The 24,827-nt window shown below is 35.4% G+C and overlaps 1 protein-coding gene across 2 annotated transcripts in view; it reads right to left on the minus strand.

The window, feature by feature from the left end:
* The window catches only part of LOC138691144 (putative carbonic anhydrase 3), a 116,731-nt gene that overhangs the window by 19,120 nt on the left and 72,784 nt on the right, over positions 1 to 24,827 (minus strand). Inside the window, exon 3 of one of the 2 annotated variants that reach the window (XM_069812888.1) lies at positions 391 to 546. The exons of the other annotated variant lie outside the window; for it this stretch is intronic. Coding sequence (XP_069668989.1) covers positions 391 to 546 — 156 coding nt within the window. The remainder of the gene's footprint in view (positions 1 to 390; positions 547 to 24,827) is intronic. 2 annotated transcript variants of the gene reach the window in all.

Below are 24,827 nucleotides of genomic sequence, written 5' to 3' on the forward strand. Positions count from 1 at the left end.
CGTTCGAGGGGGAAAGGAACTGGCTACCTACCCCATTATCTCCTGGCCTGGTTGCTTCATGAGTGATGCATAATTGGTGTTACTTTTGAGGTTCAAACCTGTCTTCGGACAGTTGACTAAACAACAGTGAAAAGCATTACATGTTTTGGGTTACTGTTTAAACAATTAACGAAGAAGAAAGTGGAAGAACCAATAATTATCCTGACAAGTAGACCTACCTCCACGATGGTGCACCTGGAAACGCTGTGAGGCTAAATGATCTGCACCGTGGCAACATTTATTGTTGTTTGTTTAATTGTTGTTATCTTTGTGGGTTAATATAATAGTATCATTGACCAGCCATTAAATAAATAAATAAACAAGTAAGCAAATAAATAAATATCCTCTGACCTGTGTGCCCATTGTTGGTAATGTTTGCAGAAACCTTCCGGTCGTAATTGAGGAGCACCAACGGCTCGAAGTGCCCCGGTATGGCAGTCTCGGGGTCCAGGTCTATTGGGGACTGCTGTGTTCCGGACTGACACATTCCTGGCCAATTGTTAGGTCCTGCAAGGCAAACAACTCATATCAACGGATTTATAACAGTAACAGCAAAGGATTCAGAAAATTGTTACACGTTAATTTACTCGTATGCTTGTAAAGAATAGCGCTGGACAGTCGCGTCCTATTCTTTTACGTCTCTGTCAAAAACAGAAATACAGAATAAATAAAATTCTTAAAAGCACTGATTACGGAGTTCGTGTACACTGGACTGCAAAAGAAATGTCGATACGAAATTATATCGTTTTCCGAGGACTTTAGCAAACATGGCGAGGTGGAAAGCTATTTTTCGGAGATTAGTTTTTCAAAAACATGTAAATACGACTTTTATAACATGTTCATTTAATATGAATTGATTTTAAATTATTCATATACTTTTATTTTACAACATTAATAAGAATATTACACGGAAATAGTTACACTGCAGTTTATATGGTATTCCACAGCCTTCCTTAATATCCATGGATGCTGTCTTTGTTAAACTCGATATATACGGGCAGTTCGTTTCATATTGTTGTAACAAAAATATGTAAATATAAAATTTTATTATAAATGCAGATACAGAACTGAAAATTAACAAGGTGAATGATGTAATGATAACAGAGCAATAATAGAGTTTATATGGGATGCCTTCTGTCTGCTTCTGTGTATCTCTATTTATATTGTTTCTTAAACAAAATCCTCGTAACACGATGATATTTCAAATCGATAGCGACTTCGACTCGGGTTTTCTTTTGCAGCCCAGTGCACATACTGTACGGAAGCGTTCATAGTTTCCCGGTCGAAGTCGATATCGACTTGAAATTGTTGTTATTGTTTTACGAGGACTCCTGTTAGAAACAAAAGACATACCGATATACAGGTGACATTCGTTTGTTTTGGTTTTGGATAAACTATCTATTGAGTATAAATTTTAGAAAATATCATGCAAGGAATAACATATTAATGGATTGGACATGAGTTTGGTGCGTCTTGCACCAGAAGAAAGTTCATATTGAATAATTTCGAGGGAAAAATTGTTCAAATTAACTTTACAGGGAGTTATTCCTGAAATCTTAATTTCTAAAGTTCATATTATCTCAGCGGTTCTGTGTGTATTTCCTGACTCGGTATACTAATGAACGTTTCTGTACTAATTCGTTAACAATTGGAAGCGCCATACATGACCAATCCTTTTAGGTGCGCATTTCTAGATACTGAATTGTGGTGGATTATAAGAAAACTGTAAGAAATGCTGTTGACTGCCCATTTATCTTTACTAGCTATCCCAAATTCTATTTTTCTAATTATTCAAATATGTTCTTTTAAAATTCCAATTAAATATATTTTACAATAGTTTTATGAGGTTAAGTACAGCTTACAGCAGTAAAATTTTGGAAATATTCAACATTTTTTCCCTCCAATACTGTACCTTGTATAATAATGAAAATTAGTACAACACAGTATGTAAAACACTGTCCTTTTGCTATATGAAAAAAAATATTTTTACGATTAAAAATATTTACTTTTTTTTTTTTTTTTTTTTCAAAATTCAGTTCACTGTGCAGCGATGAAGTGTTTCCCATGTAACTAAAAAACTACCTGTGATTAAATTTGTATGTGTATTTATGCAAGTCACATCTACAATATGGTGCAAGATCACTTCTCTACCTTTGATAGATTGCCTGATAAAAATAAATTAATTAAAAAATGGTAAAATATCAGTATTTTCTTCTAACATAAAATAAAAATATATATTATTTATTAAGGAATGTAGTTGAAAGAGCATGATATTGTAAACATGAGTTTCAGCAATAAAATAAAAGAGAGAGAACATGAAAAAGTTAACAAGTTTATGAGTTATGGGGGAAACTCTTCATCACTGCAAAGTGAACTGCCACTATTCTGAATTTTGAAAAAAAAAATATATATATATAATTTTTTTTAATCGCAAAAATATTTTTTTTTCATATAGCAGAAGGACAGTGTTTCACACATACCAATTTTCATTATTGTACAATATTACAGTTATGGAGGAAAAAAAATGTTGAATACTTCCAAAAATATTATTGCTGTAAGCTGTACCTAACCCCTTACAGTAAATAGGAATTTTAAGGTGAGTAATAGCTAGTTTGAATTACCCAACATCAAATTAACCAAGAAAGTACCCTAATTACAGATCTGAGTGCTGAGATATTTGTTTTATGTTATTATCTGCATGTAAAAATTGCCCTTTCCAGTTGTGTGTAACGTGTTCCTCGTTAGAAATTAAATAAAATTATATTCATTTTCAAGAGAATGACCTACACCTTTGCTCACTACTGTAACTACTAGGAATTGTCCAGCATTCTTGTTTACAAACATAACTAAATTGTTAGCTGATTGTATTATGGTAATTATTTGTAATAATAACGGCCTAATAAATATCATTTAGTGTAAAGAAGGATAGGGAATTCAGGTCGGTCTCGGTAGCGTAGTCGGTATAGCGCGGCCTTGTGTGCTCGAGGTTGCGGATTCGATCCCGGTCCAGTCGATGGCATTTAAGTGTGCTTAAATGCGACAGGCTCATATCAGTAGATTTACTGGGATGTAAAAGAACTCCTGCGGAACCAAATCCGGCACATCGGCGACGCTGATATAACCTCGGCAGTTGCGAGCGTCGTTAAATAGACCAATAGGGAATCCAGAACTGCAGCGTTCATACAAACAAAAGCCTGCGGTGATATTTTCAAGTTACGCAACGACCAGCAAGAATGTCGCGCACTGATAACGACATATGCCTTGCTTCTGGGCACATACATTTCGGTAAAGATAATTAGCATGGGAACAATCTGTGGCCACCTCGTTTGAAGATGGCAATCTTACTGTGCACGCACAATAGTATTCTGTATTCTAAAACCAGGGGCACGATCGGCATTCGAAGTAGTAACTCCAATTAGAATATTTTCCGAGAAACTTTAGGTAAATAGTTATTACATCATTTCACACGCATGACATGTGAGTGCCAAGTAAGATGAGAAGGCGCCAGTTGTTGTTGCCAGACTTTAAATTTAGCCAGGGAAACATTCACAGTTAACACCCCCTCCACATACCCACACAAATATCTGTTTGTTTTCTTTTATACATAATTATATCGGTGATGAGAAGCTTTGCTGTGGTTGTTGTGTTCCTGGCGAATTCCCCATTTCATTTGGAACAAGGGCGTGTTCGTAACCTTGTATATGATTACGCATATTATGAATACCTGTTCAATTCACAAAGACTTAGGTCGGTTTCAACAATCAGCCTTGCATATGATTACGCATATTATGAATACCTGTTCAATTCACAAAGACTTAGGTCGGTTTCAACAATCAGCCTTGCATATGATTACGCATATTATGAATACCTGTTCAATTCACAAAGACTTAGGTCGGTTTCAACAATCAGCGTGCTTCCATTGGATTGGACGCAATCATGCACATTAGTAAACCAGAAAGCGATAGTTCATACAGCTCCGTCGTTCAATTGACAATGCAATGCAAACTGCACATTAGAGGAGTTTCGTCTTGTTCATTAAAGACGTTCCTGACGAACGGTTATTATCCTGTTTGGGAATTAATCTGCTCACAGTTATATGCGTTTTTAGGGTTTCACGATGACTGTGCTCAGAATTAGGCTTTTGGGTATTCCACCGTGACCTGGAACTCGACATTTCCAATATCTCAGAACTACATAGCCTATTGTATATACAGGTTTCATCAGGGCAGATAGGAAGGACCAAAAGGATCGCCTACTCTCTTGGGCTCGTTATCTTCTCACAATGACATGTTGGGATCTCTTGACAGATATGGGCTGTATTCTCACGCACTCGTTTCTCTTTTTTCCCCCAGAAAGTCATGTGAGACGATGCACGGCACCTCCCACAACACGTTCATCAGCCGCTCGCTCATTCACTTTCAATATACCGACGGACATATTGCACAATTAATAACTGCGAACCTCGCGATGCAAGAAATACAGTCAGTCTCAAAAGTATTCGTACGCACGAGATATTAATAATATTAATATACATTATTATAAACGTCAGTTTTAATATTGTTCAAATATGAATGAAAAAAGTAAATAGCTCATGTAAGGTGCCTCGTGTAAAGAAAACAGTAATTTAAATAAAACAAACAATAATGTCGCGTCACAAAAGTATTCGTACATACATCTGAAACAGCCCACACCTGTGGAGTAACGGTTAGTGCGTCTGGCCGCGAAACCAGGTGGCCAGGGTTCGATTACCGGTCGGGGCAAGTTACCTGGTTGAGGTTTTTTTCCGGGGTTTTCCTTCAACCCAATATGAGCAAATGCTGGGTAACTTTCGGTGCTGGACCCTGGACTCATTTCACCGGCATTATCACCTTCATCTCATTCAGACGCTAAATAACCTAAGATGTTGATAAAGCGTCGTAAAATAACCTACTTAACCTCTTCCCTAGTATATATTTTTTTTATTTTTGTATAGAGATCATCCTGCCTCGAGTGATAGGACATTCGGGGTGTATTTTTCGAAAATCTTACGAATTACCACCATTCGACAGTCAAAGGGTGTCTTCCTGCCTTCAGATATCGTATACCAAACGTAGGAATCCCTCCACCAGATGTAGCAATATTACTAACTTCTGTAGTCATCTAGTCAGGAAAAGGTTAAAGAAATGATGGAAACGTATATATCCGGGATAATAAACCTTAGCAGCGAAAATGGGACTCACACGAGTTAACTCGGGTTAATAAATTTTGACGGAAGTTAGCAACCCGAGTTAACTCGGGTTAATCAGGGAAGTGGTTAAAAAAACATCTGATACATCGGTTAATGTAAACATAGACGAGTATGCAACAGTTGTAATACAGGCGCAGACAGTCCAATTAATAGTGCGATTTGGGTTATAATTAATAATCTTAATATTATATAATTTAGGAATGGGCCTGTATTTCCTAATGGTATAATCCTATTTATTATTTCAGAAGTATTTTTCATTTCATTTTTTTGAGCATTTCAACAATAAAGTCAATAAAGGAAACGGGCTTCAAGAAGAATCAAAATCAGGACGTCCTAGATTACTGTCTCAAAGACGTGAGTGATTTATTGAAGTAAAATAAAATGAAAAAATTAGTGCTCCTGCGATTGCCTCTAGTTGTGAAAAAGCAATATTGGTGTTAAAGTAAGCCCAGAAACTGTAAGACGAGTGTTAAGGAGAAACAATTACAATGGGAGAGTAGCTAGAAAAGTCATATATTATATCTTTGTAGTAAATCGCAAAAAGAGATTGGTGTTTGCTGTGGAACATGCAATAAAAGTAGAGGACTTTTGAAGGATGTGATATTTAATGATAAAAGTAAATATTACATTTTTGGGTCAGATGGTAGACAAATAACATGGAGAAAACCAAATGATGAACTAAATATAAAACATGTTAGTTCCACTGTAAAGTATGGGGGTGGTTCAGTATTAATATTGAGTTGTATGTCCTCCAGCGATGTTGGAAATCCAGCTTTCTTTGAAGGAACGATGGACCAATACCAATACAAGTACATAAACATAACGAAGAAAAATTTAAAAGAGAGTGCTATAAAAATTGTAAAAATTGTAATTGTAATCTTGTAAAATTTTGACTTGTTCCACATCCTAAACCTTCATTGCTAATATAGGATTTCTGGAATACAATAAATGAAATGAAATGGGCATAGAGAACAGTTTCAAATTCTATCAAGACAATGACCATAAGCGTAATTTAAGTCATTGCTTGCACGTAACTGCTCTGAAGTACTGGAAACACTTCCCCAATCGCTGGATATCAATCCGATAGAAAATCTGAGTTCTCAACTTGAAAAACAAATTCGAAAACATTAAATTCGAGATTCTGCTGATCTTATACAATAACGTCAAGCAGAATGGCAGGCTATTTCACCATTAATAACAAGCAAGTTGGTAAAATCAATGTCTAAACGGCTACAAAGTATAATACAGTACAATAGAAAGGTTATCCTACCAAGTACTGGTTACAGAATATTAGTGTTGTATGAATATTTTTGCGATGTGTATAAAAGCTTTCGTGGTGCCGTATTTCTATGATTTGGGACACTCTTTACCATTATTCTACGTAAAGTTCAGAAATGATTTAAGTTTATAATTACCAATCTGTATTTATTTTCATTTATATGAATATTACCACAATTCAAACTTTAAATCTCTTTCATTTATAAATACCTATACTTACTTACTGGCTTTTAAGGAACCCGGAGGTTCATTGCCGCCCTCACATAAGCCTGCCATTGGTCCCTATCCTGAGCAAAATTAATCCATTCTCTATCATCATATCCCACCTCCCTCAAATCCATTTTAATATTATCTTCCCATCTACGTCTCGGCCTCCCTAAAGGTCTTTTTCCCTCCGGCCTCCCAACTAACACTGTTTGTATTTCTGGATTCGCCCATACGTGCTACATGCCCTGCCTATCTCAAACGTCTGGATTTAATGTTCCTAATTATGTCAGGTGAAGAATACAATGCATGCAGTTCTGTGTTGTGTAACTTTCTCCATTCTCCTGTAACTTCATCCCTCTTAGCCCCAAATATTTTCCTAAGCACCTTATTCTCAAACACCCTTAATCTCTGTTCCTCTCTCAAAGTGAGAGTCCAAGTTTCACAACCATACAGAACAACCGGTAATATAACTGTTTTATAAATTCTAACTTTCAGATTTTTTGACAGCAGACTAGATGATAAAAGCTTCTCAACCGAATAATAACAGGTATTTCCCATATTTATTCTGTGTTTAATTTTTTTTGAAGTAATTATCTCTATTCATCTCAACTGGATCCTGTAAGAATTTCAATTTTGCCTGTTTCCTCCTTTCTACTACCAAGCAACAATCTTCATCAAACCACGGTTTCTTTTTCTTAGTTTCATAATAACCTATGCTCTGTTCAGCTGCAATTTTGATATTATCTCGGATATTTTCCCACATGCTATTCACATCTAACTCTTCCTCAACATCGTCGGAAATTGCTAATACGGCAAACCTATTTGAAATTTCGACCTGATAACGTTGCTTAGTTTCCTCGTCCTTTAATTTCGGAATATTGAATCTTTTAATATTAACTTGTTGCTCTACTCGCTTGGCTACTGATAGTCTTTCTCTTAATTCTCCAATTACCAAATAATGGTCAGAATTACAGTCTGCCCCCCTGAAGGTTCGAATGTCTATAAATACCTATAGTGTACGAATACTTTTGTGAGTCACTGTACAAGGACTGCTTGCTTTATGCGTGGGGACGGAGCTGCGTTTTGTGCCGGTAGTTGAGAAAAAGAACGAACGTCAAGATACAGTTCAAACTTTCCCATTCTTAGCTGGATATCTCGTCTATGTTTCCGTACCAAGTTACAACTATTAGCAAATTCAAGTCTTTTTGGACGCATCTTTATTTCTGTAAAACACTTATATATATATATATATATATATATATATATATATATATATATATATATATATATATATATATATATATCGAACTTAAGTCCATGGCTCAAAAGTGGGAACATGAATTCAGGAACATAGCAGTTCAAAATTACTGCCCAAGATCAAACGATGAGGAAGCGACAATTTTATGCCCGGAATTATTCAAGACGACAGATGCCCTGAAGCAGTTGATCACGTGGTTTCATCATGCCATATTTCAGCGAAGAATGTATATACGCGAAGATGTGATGGTGTTTGTAAATACCCTCATTAGCAGATGTCAGGCTTCCAACGTCCCTGACATACCTAAACAATTCTGCATGATCCGCAGATGGCCCAGTAACAGCTAATAAGTCACATATTGCAATTTGTAATTTAGATACGAAACTGTGTCAACTGAATGCGTTATATCGTGTGATCAAAACTTGGTATCCAAGGAGACCGCTAAACAATAGTTTATAAATTTAATTTGTACTCACTGGCTAGCTAGTTAGTTAAATAAATTAAATGAAATTAAAAGAACAACTAAATGTCTGAATGTTGTAATCTAGACGAACTGAAAATGGGATATAAGAAGAGATTGTGTCTGTTTGCTATGTACACATATATTTTGGCACTAAATAATTATGTCAAAATTACAACACACTAAGACGATTTTTTTTAATTTTCGAGTTCAGTTCTATGGCAATAATGAATATAACATAGGCTTATAATACTTTTAGTAAAAGATACTGGCTGTTTATTTCCTTGTTTTTTTTTTTCTAGAATTAGTCAGACCATTTTATTTTTATACAACTTGAAGTAATAGCATAAAATTGCACAACCTTGATGATTCTGTTTCTGATCTTTTCTTATATCTAAGATAACGTGACGAATGAAACAATATACGATCGTAAATCATATCTTAGAGCATATGTTTGTAAACATATTCGCATCATAGAAATTAATTGCATATTTTCTACAGAACTATGATTAATTAAAACATCATTTGTACGAGTACAAGAGTTGTACAATTTCAAGAAATACGCAGGGTGTTAAAAACCACTCGATATATTGAGAGGTGGTAGTTTTCATCAAAACAAGAAGACGAAGTCTAATAAACAAGGGCCATAAAAGTAAATGTTTTATGGAACAAGGGCTTTGAAATTGGTATTGTAAGAACAACATATATCTTCCAATGCGAGATCTTTGCTTGTTTCTTATAGGTAGTCTACAAAGAGATTAAATGTTTATTTTATTTGATTAAGCAAAGGAGGAAGATATTCAGTATCGAATTTATCTCGATTCATTTTATTGTCTCATTGAAAGATGCTATTCCATTCCTAGTTTGGTAACCAAAATAACAAAACACACACTCTATTTCAGTGTTGCTATTTTCGGAAATATGGTGCTATATGCAGTGGACAAATCAAATGCAGGTCGTTGCAACATTGCAACTGCATGTCTCATTTTGTGCAACTGGCTGGAAACATCGTTACTTGATGCCTGGGGCACAGAATATGATTTTGAATTATTGATCTGGAATATTTACATTTCAGTTGAGAGAGCTTTTATGAGCTTCAAACCGAATTACATCGACGATCATTTCATAGCGAGGCAATTGGCAAAATCCAGATTACTTGCACTAAAATTGGATGCTAGTCTCTTGCAGTGAAGCTTAATATTTCACGGCGAACGAAGACTCTATTGTTAGAACTATCCTATTTCCTCTACATTTGCAAGCTTCTGTCTAATAAGTTAATATATTTTCTTGGTTTCAGCGGTTTGTTGTCCAATAGTTTCGGATTCAGTCCTAGAACAAAAAAATTAAAACCTCTTTCAAACAAGCACTTTTTCAAATAGGCTAATCTTTGTCTGTAAGCCCTTGAAGCAAGGTTTAAATTTGTTAACGTTTCTGTCATAAGCGTCCACCAGTATGTAGAATGTTTTATTTTCGTTGGCAGATTTGAGTCCATAAGGAACTCGAGGGCTTACACAACAGCCTGAGGCTTATTGTGCTTACCATCTGTTCTATGAATAATACTTGTAGCTGAACGGTCGCGTTCTTGTACAAGTACAGCACGCCGCATCGTGAATTTAATCCTGGCTATGGTAATGGTGATTATATGCGAATTAATAGGCAGAATGAGTCCGAAAGTTACCCAGCAATTCTGCTTCAATTGGTTGAGGGAAAACCTAGAAAAAAAACCAACCAGGCTTTGAACCCGGGTCCGTTTGTTTCACGATCAGACGTGCTAAGCGTTTTTCCATATCGGTGGACTCTGTAGTGACATACGATAGCCTACTTATTTACTTACTTACAAATAGCTCTTAAGGAACCCGAAGGTTCATTGCTGCCCTCACATAAGCCCGTCATCGGTCCCTATCCTGAGCAAGATTAATCCAGTCCCTAATATCCTATCCCACCTTCCTCAAATCTATTTTAATATTATCCTCCCATCTACGTCTCGGCCTCCCCAAAGGTCTATTTTTTAAGTTGGGATTTCGTAACAAGCTCTTCTTTACGGTGATGGGTTTTTAGCCCTTCGCCCAAACCTCAAGCTGGAGGACCACCCCTTATCGGCTGTCCCAGAGCCATCTTCAGTTACAAGCCGGAGCATGGGTAGGTTTGGCAACGCTGAGTGGAGATGGGCGGAGGCGAAATAAAGCCATGACTTTTGACGTTTTAGTGCTTTGATTTCGTTGTCACATGTACATTTTCGACATTAATTGATGTACGTAATTTATTACGGAATCCGAAACGGTATTTTATTTCAATTTCAGAATACCGCATAAGTACTTGCATACAGATACTTAAAACTTAAAAAAATTAAAAGCATACATGTTTTTTAATTGATCGTGCAAAGGAAAATAAATGAATACTTAAAGAAATGTTATTTGTACCAAAAATAAATAAAATAACGGACGTACTTTCGCAATACCCTATTCCAATCAATTAACCATTATGTGGCTAGTAAATTGACAATGTTTTGCCGCTTTATGTTGTTTCACCTCTGACGTGAAAGGTCTAGGATATCATATACATTTTAATTTCATGTGATTATCTGTCGTCTATAAATATTTCAGATGCCCAGGAAGCCAGTTTTAGTTTGAACCTCGCCAGTAACCATAACAATACTGGGTAATCCTAAATTATTTGTTATAATTTTTTTAAATAGGCCAAGGCCAAGTATAAATATCTATGAAAAACTAAAGAAACATACCTTCAACATAATACGTAACAAAACACATCATTATCTATTAAGTATGTGCCAATTAGCGTAAACTCAGTGAACTTTAAATCCTGTAAATACGGAGTGAAAAAGAAACATGTTTATAACTAATTTATTACAAAAGAAATAACATTAATAAACAAACCTTATAAACCAACTAAGTGAGTGTATGCATCTACTAATTATAGGTAGTTCTGACATATAGCAGGCATTCCGAATCTTCAACAAAACTGTAACATTTATGGGATCACAAAACAGCTGTTTACAATGAATTTGAAAATCAACGGCGTAACTTTATTGATATAGCAGGCGAGACCCAACAATTTAGCCATAATTCTGATACACCACAAACCACAAGTAAGACTATAAAAATGTAGTTTATAAAATATTTAATATTTAGAAGAATTGTCAATCACTTTGTCATTAATAATAACCGTAAAAATTGCTAAAGACTGCAGCCATATTTTCATTTATTGTCTTGTTTTTATCGCCAACACGCACTTAGTTTATAATACATCAACAATTAACGTTTGGTACGACCGCGAACGTAATTCCATCGACACACACTTATATTGCAACATTAATATACATTGAAAATCGGCATTAGCACCAACATATTTCTGTATCTTAGGCCTCCGCTTGACAGTTAATTACAGTGTTGCCGACGTATGGCCCCGGCGCGGCGTGTAATTGAAGAAGGCTCTGGCTGTCCGCAACTGCTTATTCAATATGTTCACAGCTACCCTCCCCGTCTCTTCTATCCGTAACCTGAGGACGCGCCATGCCGTGGTGATAGAGACCCAGAATTTAAATTATACATATTTACAACACGCTAACACTTTTCATTGTACGAAATATAAAGAAACAGTATTGTTACATTCCAAAATATAAATTTAGACATTTTTGAAAAAAATACACGTTTCACCACCCTTCATAACGAAAAAGTATTATTTGATATTTCGTCAGTCTGTCTGCATGTATGTATACAGAGATTTTTCATAAATTATATTGCTCAGTGTTTTTCCATATTCAGTATGAGTGGCAATTTATTCGGAACTGACGCACATGAAATATAATTTAAGTAAAAAGTAAAGGGAGATTCACAGACAGTACCTATGGCTTTGTTTTATTGTTTTGCATTATTTCCATTTATACGCAGATAACGCTAGATGCTTATTACATAACGCTCATTGTTTATTCACTTGCAAGTAGATTACACAACACTCGATAGATGGCAGAATACTCGTACGTACATTTGGCTAGAGTCCCTTCATAATAATTCAATATGAGAGTTGAGACAATGAGCATAATCCTTCTGATTTGTTGGATACAACCATGACTTTCATTAACATACAATTAATAGCTCTAGGTACACATATGTACTCAAAAATAAATTGGGTATATGAAATAATAAATTCCTTATTGTGTGTGGTGTATAAACTCTAGAGTCCCTTATAATGTGAGTTGAGACGTTGCAGTCTCTCTCTTATTCAATCAACAATTAAAATATGTAAAAACAAATTTATGAGAATTAAAATCATAAGCCTATATAATTTATACAAATATTACATTATTTTAATATATTGTTTTATAATGTAATACATGAAAATATTATTACAGCTAGTTTATGGCTGAGGAATAAGGAAAACTTATTGGCTTGTATTTACTGAAAGTAAAACTACAGAGTCTTTCATAAGTAACGAGTCTATCGAAAAATCAACTATTTTGAATAATTTTTTGAAATGATGTTCATCCTTACGGGAAAAAACCCTCCCTGGTGCCGTACAATCGGTTTAGAAACAAACACTCCCTTCCCCCGCCACCAGAGGAAGCTACTTATCCATGTGTAATGTGCATTTGATGCCAACTTAAAATGATCTGGAGCATGGCCTTCTATACGCCAAGGATAAAAGCACAAGGTCATACCTATACATATTGTTGTGACAGAGTGGGATGATAAAATGTCACGCAGCTGCTTAACGTTATTGCAGAAGAGAAAATTGCTGCCTGGTTTGAACTTGGAAACAGTGTCGCTCAAATTAAGCGTTTATTCTATAGACGAAGTGTTTCCAGGCAGGGGGATCGGTCGCAAAGGCCCAATTAGTTGGCCTCCGCGATCACCTGATTTTACTCCCCTGGACTTCTTTTGTATTGTATTGTATTGTATTTATTAACATTCCATGGTATTCATACATGCTTACAGCTAGAATATGGAACAAGTCAAAAAACTTAATACTATTATAAAATCTTAATTTATAGTCACAGTCTAGATGAAATATATACAGACGAGATTTACAATATAGTCTACTAGTACAACACAAAGTTTTAGTATCAATTTCATGAAGTGTTATTGAATGTCATGAATTCACCTACAGAATAGAAGGCGTGAGAAATTAGGTACTTCTTTAATTTGGCCCTAAATAATTTCATGTTTTGAGTTTCATTTTTTATATCGATAGGGAGGCTATTAAAAATTTTTACTACCATATAACGCACTCCTTTTTGATAGCACGATAGACTTGCCGATGGAGTAATGAAAGTCATTTTTTTGACGTGTATTTATGCTATGAACTGTTGAATTAGTTACAAAGTTTTCACGATTACATACGAGGAAGACTATTAATGAAAAAATATACTGACAAGCCATGGGCATTATTTGTAGTTTTTTGAAAATAGTCCTACACGATTCCCTAGATTTGGCACCTACTATTATTCTAATTACTCTTTTTTGTAATAGAAATATATTGTTACTATCTGTGGAATTTCCCCAGAATATTATTCCAAAACTCATTACCGAGTGGAAGTATGCAAAGTATATTGTATTTAAGGTATTGATATTTACTATCTTTTGCATAGATCTAATAGCAAAAGAAGCTGAATTTAGTTTGGGGGTAATTTCTTTACTATGATTTTTCCAATTTAACACATTATCGATTTTTAAGCCAAGAAATTTGGTTGTTGTTGTTTCTAATAGGGATCTATTGTTAATTATTGCGCTAGAAATTTGCGACGTTGCTGGATATTCATCAAAGATCGTCTCTATGCAACTAAGCCACGCACCATTCCTGAATTAGTGGAACTTATTGCACATATTATACAAATAGTTAAGCCTGACATGCTCACCCGAGTCCATGAAGACTTGATACGTCGCTTACATTTGTGCATTCAGCAGAAAGGAAGACGTTTTGGAAATTGTACATCAAAATTTGTTAACAATTGAAACTGTTTTTACATTTATGTGTTTTAATAAAGGTTTAAAACACTAACCATTCTTTCGTTTGATAGCTCTGGCGGCGAGGGGACGAGATGTTTGTTTCAAAATCGACTGTACGGCACCGGGAAGGGTTCTTTTTCGTGAAGATAAACATAATTTCAAAAAATTATTCAAAATGGTTAATTTTTCTATAGACTCGTTACTTATGAAAGACCCAGTATTGTATGTGTTTACTGAATTATGCATTAAAGTAGGCCATGTCTGACTTCATTGTCTAAACTGTTCTTTTAGATATTACAGAGGGACTGGCATGTGCAGCATCTAGTCGAGATTTTGTTAAACTGAATTATTAGTCTATTATTATATCGATATAAAGTGTCAAATATTTTACACAAATTATCAATTTTTATTAGAGTGATAATTTACTGTAATCAAACATTTTTTCGACACAACTAATCATAGCACCATATTTAGTGTTACAATAAAATTATTAAATTTTCTCATCAGTAAGTACTCGAACAAGACGTATTCACGTCAAAAGGAACTGAATGCAGTTGCATTATCTTATTTGCAACATAAGAAAGGAACCGAATCGTTGTGATGTGCGCAATACTGGGAAAGTGGTGTTATATTTATGGCACTCACATTCAGTTTTTATTGTTTGAATTTAGTTATTACATTTAATTATACATCCTCCTTATTAGCTATCCTGCTGTTTCGTGCATGTAATTTCTGTTATCTTCAATGATGCGCTAAATCTGAACAAATAAATTACAACGTATACATCGAAATTGTTTTTATTAATGTGCGGTCCCATTAGTTCTGACACTCTCTGAATGCACTTTAAGTCCGCTGACACGTTCGGTAGTAGCGACACACACTGGTTTCCCCTTCTCTCCGTCCCTTCATAAATCTGGGCTGTCCTCAGCGATATGAATGAAGACAAATGTAGGGATTTACTGTCGATCACAAGTGAATAGGGAAAAGTTAATTGCACTGCGGGAGCTCTGCCAACATGTGAAATGCAGTCGTGTACGAGAAAGAACAACCAACATACACAGGAAAGTGGCTTATATTGAAGCTTACTTCATTTATAAACAAAAACATCTATTAAATAGACACCTACATCAAGCCATGTTTCAGTTACAGGAGAAATTATACATTCATTCTCCGGGTTTGAGATACTGTACAGTCGTCTGAGATCTTGGGGATACCATATTCAATTTTAAGATTAGTAGTTCTTAGGAAGATAATCTTTAAACTGCACTATTACTATAATAGTGTTTCTATGATTAGTTGTGTTGAAAAATATTTTTGGTTATCGACGATATGTGTCAGAGGAAGAACAATATTATTGTTTGTATGCATCTGATATCTGATTAGCATAAGAAGTAGCTGGTCTGCGATGTATGCAATACAGGGGGAAAGGAACTGGCCACCCTACCCCATTATCTCCTGGCTCAGTTGCCTCATAAGTGGTGCCTTGTTATCACTTATGAGCAGGGAAAGGATTTATATGTAAATACATATTTACTTATAAAGCTAATATAATTTATATTTTGCATTATCTTTATGTTTCACAATGTGTAGGGTTGAAAAATCCTACTTTTATTTTCCATATTTTTCCATATTTTAGAGTTTAGTACATATTTTCGTTAATTTCCATATATTTTCCATATTTCATATAAAACAGTCCATATTATATTAGGTTTAACAATAAAACAAAACAAAATTCCATTAACTTTTAAAAATACATTTCAACAATAGAGATTTAAACACATGTTCAGTAATCCCTTTAACATCAGAGTTATTTGAAAATTAGCAGTCCTATCAACAATGGGAAAGTAAGTTACAAAACTGTATTAATTTAATTTAAAATTTTTAACAGACTTCAGTTGTGCAGCTCAACAGTTAAATGCCAGTCAGAGTACACATAGGTTCAGTTTTGTAAATCATACTATAAAGACGGTAAATATGCCAAAAGTACGTCATTCAGTCAATTTAAAATCAAAACTAACAAGTTACATTTCAGAATTTAAAGAAGATGGTTTATCAACTGACAATAAAATATTATTTTGTAATTTGTGTCAGTGTGCAGTATCATCTACACAAAAGTTCCTGGTGCAACAACACATTACAACTAGTAAACATCAGGCCAACAAACAACTAAATTCCAAGCAGAGACAATTGTTTTTAACACAACCAACAACATCGAATGTAAGATCTGAGTTTAACATCTCTCATCTCTGCTGATATTCCTCTCTACAAACTAAAGAATAAGGTCTTCAGGGAATTCCTTGAAAAATATACTCAACATACAATCCCGGATGAGTCAACACTTAGGAAGACGTATGCTCCATCCATCTACGATGAGACAATACAGAAGATAAGAGATGAAATTAAAGATAGTTCAATTTGGGTTTCCATTGATGAGACTCCCGACAAAGAAGGTAGACTTGTTGGTAATGTAGTTATCGGTTTGTTAAGTGAACAATATTCTGAACGAATTCTTTTACATTGTGATGTTCTAGAAAAGTGCAATAACAAAACTATAGTTAAACTGTTCAACGAAGCTATGGGTATCCTGTGGCCAAAGGGTATTATGTACGATAATGTGTTATTCTTTATTAGCGATGCTGCCCCTTATATGGTCAAAGCTGGACAAGCATTATCTGTTGTATATCCTAAATTGGCTCATTTTACTTGTGTGGCGCATGCATTTCATCGTGTGGCAGAAGTGGTCAGAGACAATTTCCCTAAAGTAGATTTGTTGATTTCATCAGTGAAAAAAGTATTTCTCAAAGCTCCCAGTAGAGTTAACGTGTTGAAAGAAATGTACCCTGAAATTCCATTGCCACCAAAGCCAATTTTAACTAGATGGGGTACATGGCTAGAAGCAGTTGAATATTATGCCGAACATATAGACTCTATTAACAATGTTCTCCTTGCATTGGACTCTGAAGATGCAGTCTCAATTGATACTGCGAAAACAGTTACCTGTGACATAAGTGTGAAGAATGACTTAGCTCACATTCAGCATACATTTTCATGCATCATAAAAACGCTCAAAAGTCTCCAAAATAGGCACCTTTCACTATCTGAAAGTTTTGAAATTATAAATAGTACTGTGGAACAACTGAATCGTGGTAGAGGTAAAGTTGCAGATGCAGTAAGAGCTAAGGTGGACACTGTACTTTCAAAAAACCCTGGATATGAAGAACTACAAAAGGTTGTTGCTGTGATGAGTGGTGAATCAACAGTGAAGATTAACTTGGACTTATCCCCAGCAGACATTGTGAAATTGAATTATGTACCAGTTACTTCTTGTGACGTCGAACGCTCTTTTAGTCAGTATAAATCTATCCTCAGAGACAATAGAAGAAGATTCACTTTTCAGCACTTGAAAGAAATGTTTGTAACCTATTGTTATGGTAACAGACAATAAAAATTGTGTTTTGTTGAAACTACATTGGAAGATAAGGTACGTCCATTATATTTTTTGTTTAGTTTGATTAAAATGTACCAATATTTAACGTACATAGTCATTTTTTTATAATTTTAAGTCCATATTTAATTCCATATTTTGGTAAAAATCCATATTTAATTCCATATTTTGGTAAAAATAACTACATATATATTTACATATTTCATATATTTTTAGTCCATATAAATCCGTTCCCTGCTTATGAGGTTCAGACCTGTTTTCGGACAGTTGACTAAACAACAATAGGGTATCACTCTAATTAAAATTGATAATTTCTGTAAAATACTTGACATTTTATATCAATATAATAATAGGCCAATAATAATAATAATAATAATAATAATAATAATAATAATAATAATAATAATAATAATTTCAGACGTATGCACCCATACACTGTATATATATATATATATATATATATATATATATATATATATATATATATATATATATATATATCACAACAATGCACTCATATATATAATATATATCACAACAATGCATTGTCAGGAGATCGTTTATCTTTTGTCATTTGGTATTTGGAGTGTTGTGCTTCTAAATACGCCTTGAATTTTGCAGATTTGAAGAAAGTTTGTGTTATTTATGGGTTAAAGAAGATAAAGTGTCAAGTGGAAAAAAAAAAACCCAACAATTCCTACATATTTTTCTGTTTGAGTTTAATAGAGCAACAAAGGAAGCGGAGGCGGTTCGAAACATTTGTGTAGTGTACGGGGAGAATGTCTTTGGAGAAAGCACTGCAAGAAAATGGTTGTCGTTTCAACAAACAACACCAATACAAAAGTCAGTGTCCATCCACAGAAAATGATGTCATACGTCTGGTGGGATAAAGAAGACGTCGTGTACTACGAATTGCTTCCCAGGAATGTAATCACAACTGCTGACATTTACTACCAACAACTCAGACGCCTTGCAGACGCAATTGAAGAAAAGCGACCGGGAAGACTGCATCAAATGCTGCTGCAACATCATAATGCATCCCCGCACTCTGCTAACATGACTAAAGCAGCTGTCCAGGAGTGTGGTTGGAAGGTGATGCCACTTTCAGCATATTCTCCTGATCTTGCGCCTTCAGATTTCCATATTTTCCGTTGTCTCTCCAACAATCTTCAAGGGAACTCCTTTGATAACGAAGATGCTTTACAAACTTTGTTCGAAGACTTCTTCAACACCAAACCAGCAGTTTTCTTCAGAATTTAAAAACTACCCTAGCGTTGACAGAGAGTCATAGATAATGTAGGAGATTATATTACGGATTAATTTCTATCTTCTATTCACCTCAAAAAAAAAAAAAAAACTTACGTCACAGCTAGAAAAGGCTACGAGCTTTTGCATCAGCCCAATTAAATATTACTAAATTATTCATTATAACGGGTTAAAAAGACCTAAGCAGCACAATTAGAAAGTAGAATTTCGATATCCTCATTAACAGTTCTGTTGTCACAAGATGACATCGACTAGGTATGTTGTCTTCAATACAAAATTAATTCCTAAAGAATATTTATTATTATTATTATTATTATTATTATTATTATTATTATTATTGCAAAATAATTTTATTACTTGGGCGCTACTGTTTTGACCTGAATAAATACGAATGTCACACGAGTCGTTTCTTTCAGTTTGTCTACACGTTCTATAACCATAAACAAAAACAGTTGGCGAACGTCCCCATAACACGCTGGTCATTCACTTCTGACGGTGCAGTCCGCAGAAGAAAACTCAGCAGCGATTTAGCAGCCGAGACCAGATGATCCAGATAGCATTATCATCCACTTGAGTGCCTTTCACATCCTCAATCAGAGATATAATGGCAGGGCTTGATGTAGTGAGCTCCGATACATTCATACGCCGCGCCGGCCTCTCACAGCAGCAACAGCGGTCGTCAAGCCGCAGATTTCCCGAAACGTCGAGTCAATATGTGGGCCAAAATGCGACAAATCAACTATTATCTATTTTATATAAGCTAGTCCATTTTTTCATATCTAACACTACAGAAAAGTCATTTGAGAGAACACTGTGCTGAAAATATGTCTGCGTTAGTATAAGATGTTTCATAAATCAATATCTGACACGGTCGTATGTTCCAATCTCGTTTAGGCCGCGTTAACATCTGTGGCTATTTGCACTCTTTGACTGAAATGCTCTAAAACAGGTGTTCAAATTTTTTCACTGTAGTGTAACTTTGTTTTGTTATTATTATTATTATTATTATTATTATTATTATTATTATTATTCCGCTCTCAGAATTCGTCTTCCCATTGTCTTCTAGGACGACCCACATCTCTGTGACCTTGTGGCTGGTATAATGATGCTTGTTTAGTTAGGTTAGAAGGATCCATTCTTAAAATATGTTCATACCATTTTTGTTTGTAACTTTGTATTTTTTCATTTAAATTAAACATTTTGAGTTCTTGTCTTATTGTTTCACTAGGAATATGGTCTTTTAGAGAACATCCTGCAACGTATCTGAGGAACTTCATCTCTGACGTTTCTAATAATCTTCTGTCTGATCATTCCTTTGAGAGATACGAGTAAGATCTTTTTTACTTGGGTGGGCTACCAACCCGTCCGCAAAACCCCCTTCCAGGAGGACCAGGTGATTTGTAATCGAGGTTTTCTTCCTCTAGAGCAGTTACCTTTACATGGGAGCGGAACGAGCCGATGGCCTACCATGAAGATGAAGAAGATTATTATTATTATTATTATTATTATTATTATTATTATTATTAAACATCTAAAACTGAAACTAATTTTCATCATTGGATGTTCTGGCGTGTCCACCAAAACATAATACGGAAGCAGGCTAAACGCAGTAGCAGAAATGAGGCTACAATTTTCCACCACAAAACCGTGTACAGGGTGTTTTTTAAACTTTCCACCTGCTTATAAAAAAAACAATCGTTTGAGAGACTTCAGTTTCGAATAATTTTTTTACTTTGTTTTTAACGACGCTGTATCAACTGCTAAGTTATTTAGCGTCGATGGGATTGGTGATAGCGAGATGAGGCCGAGGATTCGCTTTATGGTTGGGGAAAACCTCGAAATAAAAAACAATAAGGTAATCAGTCCAAGCGGGAGTCGAGCTCACGCCCGAGCGCAACTCTGGATCGGCAGGCAAGTGCCTCAGCCGACTGAGCTACGCCGGTGACTTGTTTCCATTAAACTTTTCTTCGTTTGAAGGGGAAAACAATAGCATCATTTTTTATTTAGAGTAGGTTATCAACTTAGCTTTTATTAAATGGGAACCGGAACTTTTTTTCATCAGATTCTGATTTTACGCACAAATAAAACAAGGCTGAAGAATTTTTTATCAAGCTTATATTTGTTTTAATATTTAACAAATGAGACATGAGCTCATTAACAGTTTCTTTAACACAACAACGTGCCAATATGTCTCACTGTGACTGAACATTGCACATACCATACTCAGGTGAATTAGAAGTAGGTCTAGTAGTGTTCTATTCACGCTTTCAATAATTACTGCATTGCATAATTCATTCAGCGTTGAAATTCAACCCGGTCCAGAAAGTACTGTCTAGAACTCTTTAGATTCTTTTGTGTGACGTAAATCTATGACACGGGACGCACAGTTCTACTTTCGTCCTAGAGGAAACTATGTTAAGGGATTTGCGGCTTTTAAAATTCACTGCTGAAAATAAAATAATTAAACAAATAATTAAATCGGTGGAAATTAAAATCATACGAGCGAATACTGGCGTCACGCTTATAAGCAAACTAATGCAGCCATTGAACAGGCGTTACTCAGTGATCTAAAGATGTGAGAAGGGAATGGAGAGACCACGTTTTAAGATTATTCCACCGCTGTGGAATAACGTGAAACGAGCGGGCCCGGTTCAAATCCCGGTTGGGACAAATTGCCTGGTTGAGGTGTTTCTCGAGGTTTTCCCTCAACCAAATGAAGCAGAATTGCTGGGTAACTTTCGAACTTTCGACGTTGGAGCTTAGATTCATTTCGTCATTATAGTTACTCTTCCCCGCTTTCATCACGATTTCCGTTTCCCATATTTCCGGCTTGCTCCGATGTAGAGTCGGTTACGGGCCTCCACCGAACTTGGACTCCGTGGTATGTGGTTATTAGTTCCTGGTGGTAGTGTTATGTACTGTGACTGTGGTAGCTCGTGGGACCGGGGTGAGGCTTATTCGGAAAGTTAAAAGGACGTAGAGGAGTTCGGAGGCGGTCCGCAGGGGAATCTGTAGAGCGAGGGGGGCGTAGAGTATGCACACCTTTCCATTTTGGATAGCACAATGGGCCTAACCAAGCGGCACACATTCGACGGCAGTATCCAGCTCGTGCCCCTCCTTCAAGGAAGGCTAATAGATAGACAGACGTTTTAAGAATGGATGAAGAAAATCTTGCTAAAATTGCAATGACCTGCACACCTCCTGAAAAAAAACCGGGACGACCGCTCAAGAGATGAACAAGAAGTTAGACAACATCTTTCAGTGAACACACACCGTACAAACAGGAGAAATCTTAAAAAATTAAATGCTCTCGGCCGGGTTCGAACCGAGAATTTCATATCCAATGGCTAGCATGGAAGCCATTACATCATCGCAGACGACGCCCCGGTGAAGGATGACCAATCAGAGGAAAAAAATGTGTCAGATAAGTAGCCAATTCTGAACTTGATACGCGAACAGTAGTCCTAGTTTGTATGTAATTTTTTTATATTCTTGTGCAGACCATTCCCTTTTCTCTCACCAAATACATCACAGACGACACCCAGGTGAAGGATGACCAATCAGAGGAAAGCAATGTGTCAGACAAGTAGCCAATTCTGAACTTGATACGCGAACAGTAGTCCTGGTTTTTATACAATTTTTTATATTCCTGTGCAGACCATTCCCTTTTCTGTCACCAAATACATCGTCGATTGGACTATAGTGCTGTGTCACACATAAATAGCCAATCCTGAACTTGGTAAGAGCCACCTTCTGACATTCTGACGCTCTTATAGACGATTCCATTGGCGGACAGTGTCCCTTATTCTAAGCATTTTATTGTACTTTTATGCAGACCATTCCCTTTCTTACGACACCAGAGACAAAGTAGTGCCACCTTTCATGCTAATACAGTAGATTTTTAGCAACTTAAATTTAGCATTTATAGCACTCTTAATTTTAGGATTTAGCATGTTGTAGCATTTTAGGATGGAGCTTTTTTTTATGGAAAGTTTCATGGTAGAAATTTAGTGTCATTAATTTGTTAACGGGTGCATTTTTTTACATTTTCCAGTTAAATTTTTGTTTTAAATAATAAATAAGGAAAGGAACATATAAAATTACAGTAAAATAAAATTGTAAAGAAAGAAACATGCCCAAGACATGGGCCTGCTAGTCTTCGATAATAGTACATTATGCAACGAGCCTATAATGATAGTAATTAAGATGCGAGTATGTTTGTTTATGAAACGAGCGCAAGCGAGTTTCATAATTTTCATACGAGCGTCATAATTACCATTATAGACAAGTTTCATACGACATTTTATGCTCGACCATATTTCTAACTTGAAATTATTCAAAAGTATTCATTTTATTCGTATCTGATTGAAGATCGGAAGTGACCTTGTGCATAGCTCGTAAATTGTGAGATGTGCGCAGACGCGAAAGTATTGATTTTTTCCGAGGAACAATAATGTCATTGACCTTGATGTAATCTAGAGAATAACATGAACTAATTTTGATATAACCTGGAAATTGATTTAGAATTGAAAAACGAGATGACAAATTGAATTTATTTGAATATTATTTACAATTAACGCTAATTATTATAGTAACAGAACATAACATAACCTTCTGCGACAGTATTGGATTTCCAGCCTCCGTGACGTATCCGAGAATAATCGAAAACCTGAACTTTAATGAATAGGTGTACTTTAATGACATGCATTAAAGGACTGCTACCAGGTGTATAATTACTACATTTCGGCATGGTCGAGCATAAACTCATTTTTAACATGATTTCTTTGCTTTTTTTCGAGCTCTGAGAAAGTAGCCTGCCACTTAACCCTACGTTGTTCTTCGGTGGTTATTAAATTGATATTTTCTTTCGCTCGTATGTGCAGATTATTTTTTATATGTTCCTCTGTTTTCTTCCAAGCCAACCTCTTATTACAAAATTTGCAAATTAAATTATTTGAATGACCAACATAAAAATGCTCACTTTTACAATAACCCGCCCGATGCTTAATGGTGATTTTATCCCGATCGATATTACAACTCAATCACAATCGCCCGCTACCACACAGACTACAACTTGTTTGTGAGTGAGAGAACATTGGACCTCAAGAGATCATATAGACAACCAATATTCTACCTCCAACACCAGACAGATTAGATGAAAACTAGAACTAATTGTACAGATAATAACAAAGCGGTGTGACCAAACTATTAAAAAAAATGTAATAATATACGTATCTGGTGGCGCCTTTAGATAAAGTCTGTTTTTTTAAATAGAAAAAAAGTCTCATGAAATGTAATTTCTCTCTTATTTCGCAGAAACACATATATTTCGCATTTTGTACTCAATTTCGCATTTTATTGCGGATTAAAAACTACAATGATATACTTGACACGATTTAAAACATAAAATTAATTATTTTGACACCATTTGGGCACATTTTGCATTGATCGTGATTCCGAAAATCTAACTTCTCTACTAATACGCCAGGGTGCAGCAGTATCAATTCTCACACATGTGAGCATGCTGCTCTGCAGTCCTTTAAAGTTTACCCAGTATGGTGTAGCAATGCAATTTATTTACACATCGTTGATTTTACAAATGTTGTCTATGGCATCTTATTGCTTCTTACAACCCTTAATTACAAACTGCAACAAACATGGATCTTGGGTAACTTACTGAACTT

This window comes from Periplaneta americana, chromosome 16 (genome assembly GCF_040183065.1).
Source record: "Periplaneta americana isolate PAMFEO1 chromosome 16, P.americana_PAMFEO1_priV1, whole genome shotgun sequence".
Classification (NCBI taxonomy): Eukaryota; Metazoa; Arthropoda; class Insecta; order Blattodea; family Blattidae; genus Periplaneta; species Periplaneta americana.